Raw genomic sequence first — 2,378 nt, forward strand, 5'->3', positions numbered from 1 at the left:
TTTGGTGCTCCGATGTAATGTTAAATGGATATCTTTACATCTTAACTAATAATGCGGATTACGAATAATCAAATGTAGAAATAAAAGAAAATACATTTATTAGCACTCCTCATATAACTTCTCCTTAACCAAATATCCCTAAGCCTACAATTTGTCTCATTATCACTTATATCTCAATCAATTATATTAATCCTGATATAAAACTTTACTTGCATTATTAAATCACATAATCCCACATAATCCATCAATAACACTTAAAAAACAAAAATTCAGAAAAAGACACTTCTTGTTTTTTATTAGAGCTAAAAATAAAAATTTGCATAAACAAAAATATATACTAGAGTGTGACAGAGAATCACATTCACATTCATATTCAGTTAACATCTCTTCTTCCTACGCATTTTCCCACTTTTGTTCCTTAACCAACTCAATAAAACAACTTCAAAAAAACCTCCAAAACACACACACACATACACACAAAACAAAAACATGTTGGATTTAGTTTCATGTTACAGTCAATATGCCGTACAAGTCTCTGAATCAGCATCATGTTCAAATTACACAACAACATCTTCATCATGTATAATTTCTCAAAATTTAAACCCATCAACACAAACTGCCGTTTCATATCTATACAAAACCACCTTATCCACCGGGACCCACCACTACATCACCATTACATGGTACCGTAACGCCACCACACAAGGCCTTCAAATTACCTCCGGCGATGACCCCACAACGGCTTTCCGATTGAACACACATTCAAGACTCTTTAGAAAAAAGAAAGGAACGAAATTTTTCGAAACAAATGATTCAAAATTTGAAATTTATTATGATCTTTCATCGGTTCAATATGGCGACGGAGCAGAACCGGTTGAAGGGTACTATGTTTTAATCATGGTTGATTCCGAATTGGGGTTGTTGATCGGAGACATGTCGGAAGAATCCGCCGTCAAGAAACTAAAAACCCATAAACAGATCGGAAAAAGTTGTTTGCTTTCCCGGAAAGAACACTATTCCGGCAATACCCTTTACGCCACTAAGGCTCAATTTTCCGATACCGGAAGTTGGCATGATATTGTTATCCGGTGTACCGGAGAAAATGAGGGGTTGAAATACCCGGTTTTATTGGTGTATATAGATAAACGGATCGTGATCCGGGTCAAGAGGTTACAATGGAATTTTAGAGGGAATCAAACTATTTTTTTGGATGGGTTATTGGTGGATTTGATGTGGGATGTTCATGATTGGTTTTTTTATACGGATACCGGGTCAGGGTCGGGTTCAGGGTCTGGATCCGGTTCGGGTCATGCTGTGTTTATGTTTAGAACAAGAAGTGGGTTGGATAGTAGGTTGTGGTTGGAAGAGAAGATTGTGAAGAGTGATGATCAAAAAAAGGGATTCTCATTGTTAGTTTATGCTACCAAAAGCTAAGTTTCATAATCCTCTTTTGTAGATTTCATCTCATTTTCATGTGAATTTTTGTCCTTTGTTTGATATAACAATCATTTTTTAGACCGACAATGTAGCGAAAATGTCGCATTTTGTGCAATAAAATCTGTATATTGTAATTGAGAAGGATTGATCTTCTGTTTTGGTCTTTGTTTTGGTTTGATATGTTTTAGTTAATCTTAGGGAACTTTTTTACTTTTATGTCACCAATCAAATTAATTTAGTAGAATAAAACTAATGAGAAAGGGTCAAGAAAGCAACAAGTTTTATAAAGTATTTGTTTGTTAACTAGAACCCGAATTTTATTCGTACTAAGTCTCGATCCGGAAAATCTGTAAACCTTGATAAGATCAATGGGATGGTTATTAGACAGACAGGACTTGAGAGGAAGAAAGTTTCCATTGTTGCAAAGAATGGATGCTAGTGATTTTGATCGTTCGTTTCATTGTTTGCTGGTTTTATGTTTGACGTAGGTGTTTGTTGTTTTTTTTTTTCTTCTTCTTCTTTGTATTGGGTATTGGTTTAGTGTAAGTGTAGAATTGTCGTTCTTTGATTCGCTCCACTTTAGCTCGTCTTTAGATAGTCACCGTCCTAGTTTGCTATTAGGTTTGCTTTGTAGCTGCGAGCCTAATTGGGGTTCTGTGTATCTTTTGTTAGATTTTTTCATCGGTTGGTGAAAGTGCGTTGGTTATACGGAGTATATGTTATTGTTAACAAACTAGAACTATACTAGTTTTTAATAATCTTGATATCATGATCATAGGTTTATTATGATTTATTAAAGTCTACTAGGAAATGACCCGTGAAATCACGGGTTTGTTTGAACGAAACCGTTTAATTATATGTGTTAGGTATTAAGTGAACATAAATGCTAAAGTCATTTAGTTTAATGACCCGTGGAACCACATATTCCGACTAAGAAACTT

At 34.8% G+C, this 2,378-nt stretch overlaps 1 protein-coding gene across 1 annotated transcript; it reads left to right on the forward strand.

Moving 5' to 3' along the window:
• Positions 1 to 382: 382 nt before the first annotated feature.
• Positions 383 to 1,570, forward strand: LOC139864096 (uncharacterized). Its single transcript, XM_071852679.1, has one exon. The coding sequence runs from the start codon at positions 490 to 492 to the stop codon at positions 1,432 to 1,434; it is 945 nt and encodes a 314-aa protein (XP_071708780.1). The 5' UTR covers positions 383 to 489; the 3' UTR covers positions 1,435 to 1,570.
• Positions 1,571 to 2,378: the final 808 nt, after the last annotated feature.

This window comes from Rutidosis leptorrhynchoides, chromosome 8 (genome assembly GCF_046630445.1).
Source record: "Rutidosis leptorrhynchoides isolate AG116_Rl617_1_P2 chromosome 8, CSIRO_AGI_Rlap_v1, whole genome shotgun sequence".
Classification (NCBI taxonomy): Eukaryota; Viridiplantae; Streptophyta; class Magnoliopsida; order Asterales; family Asteraceae; genus Rutidosis; species Rutidosis leptorrhynchoides.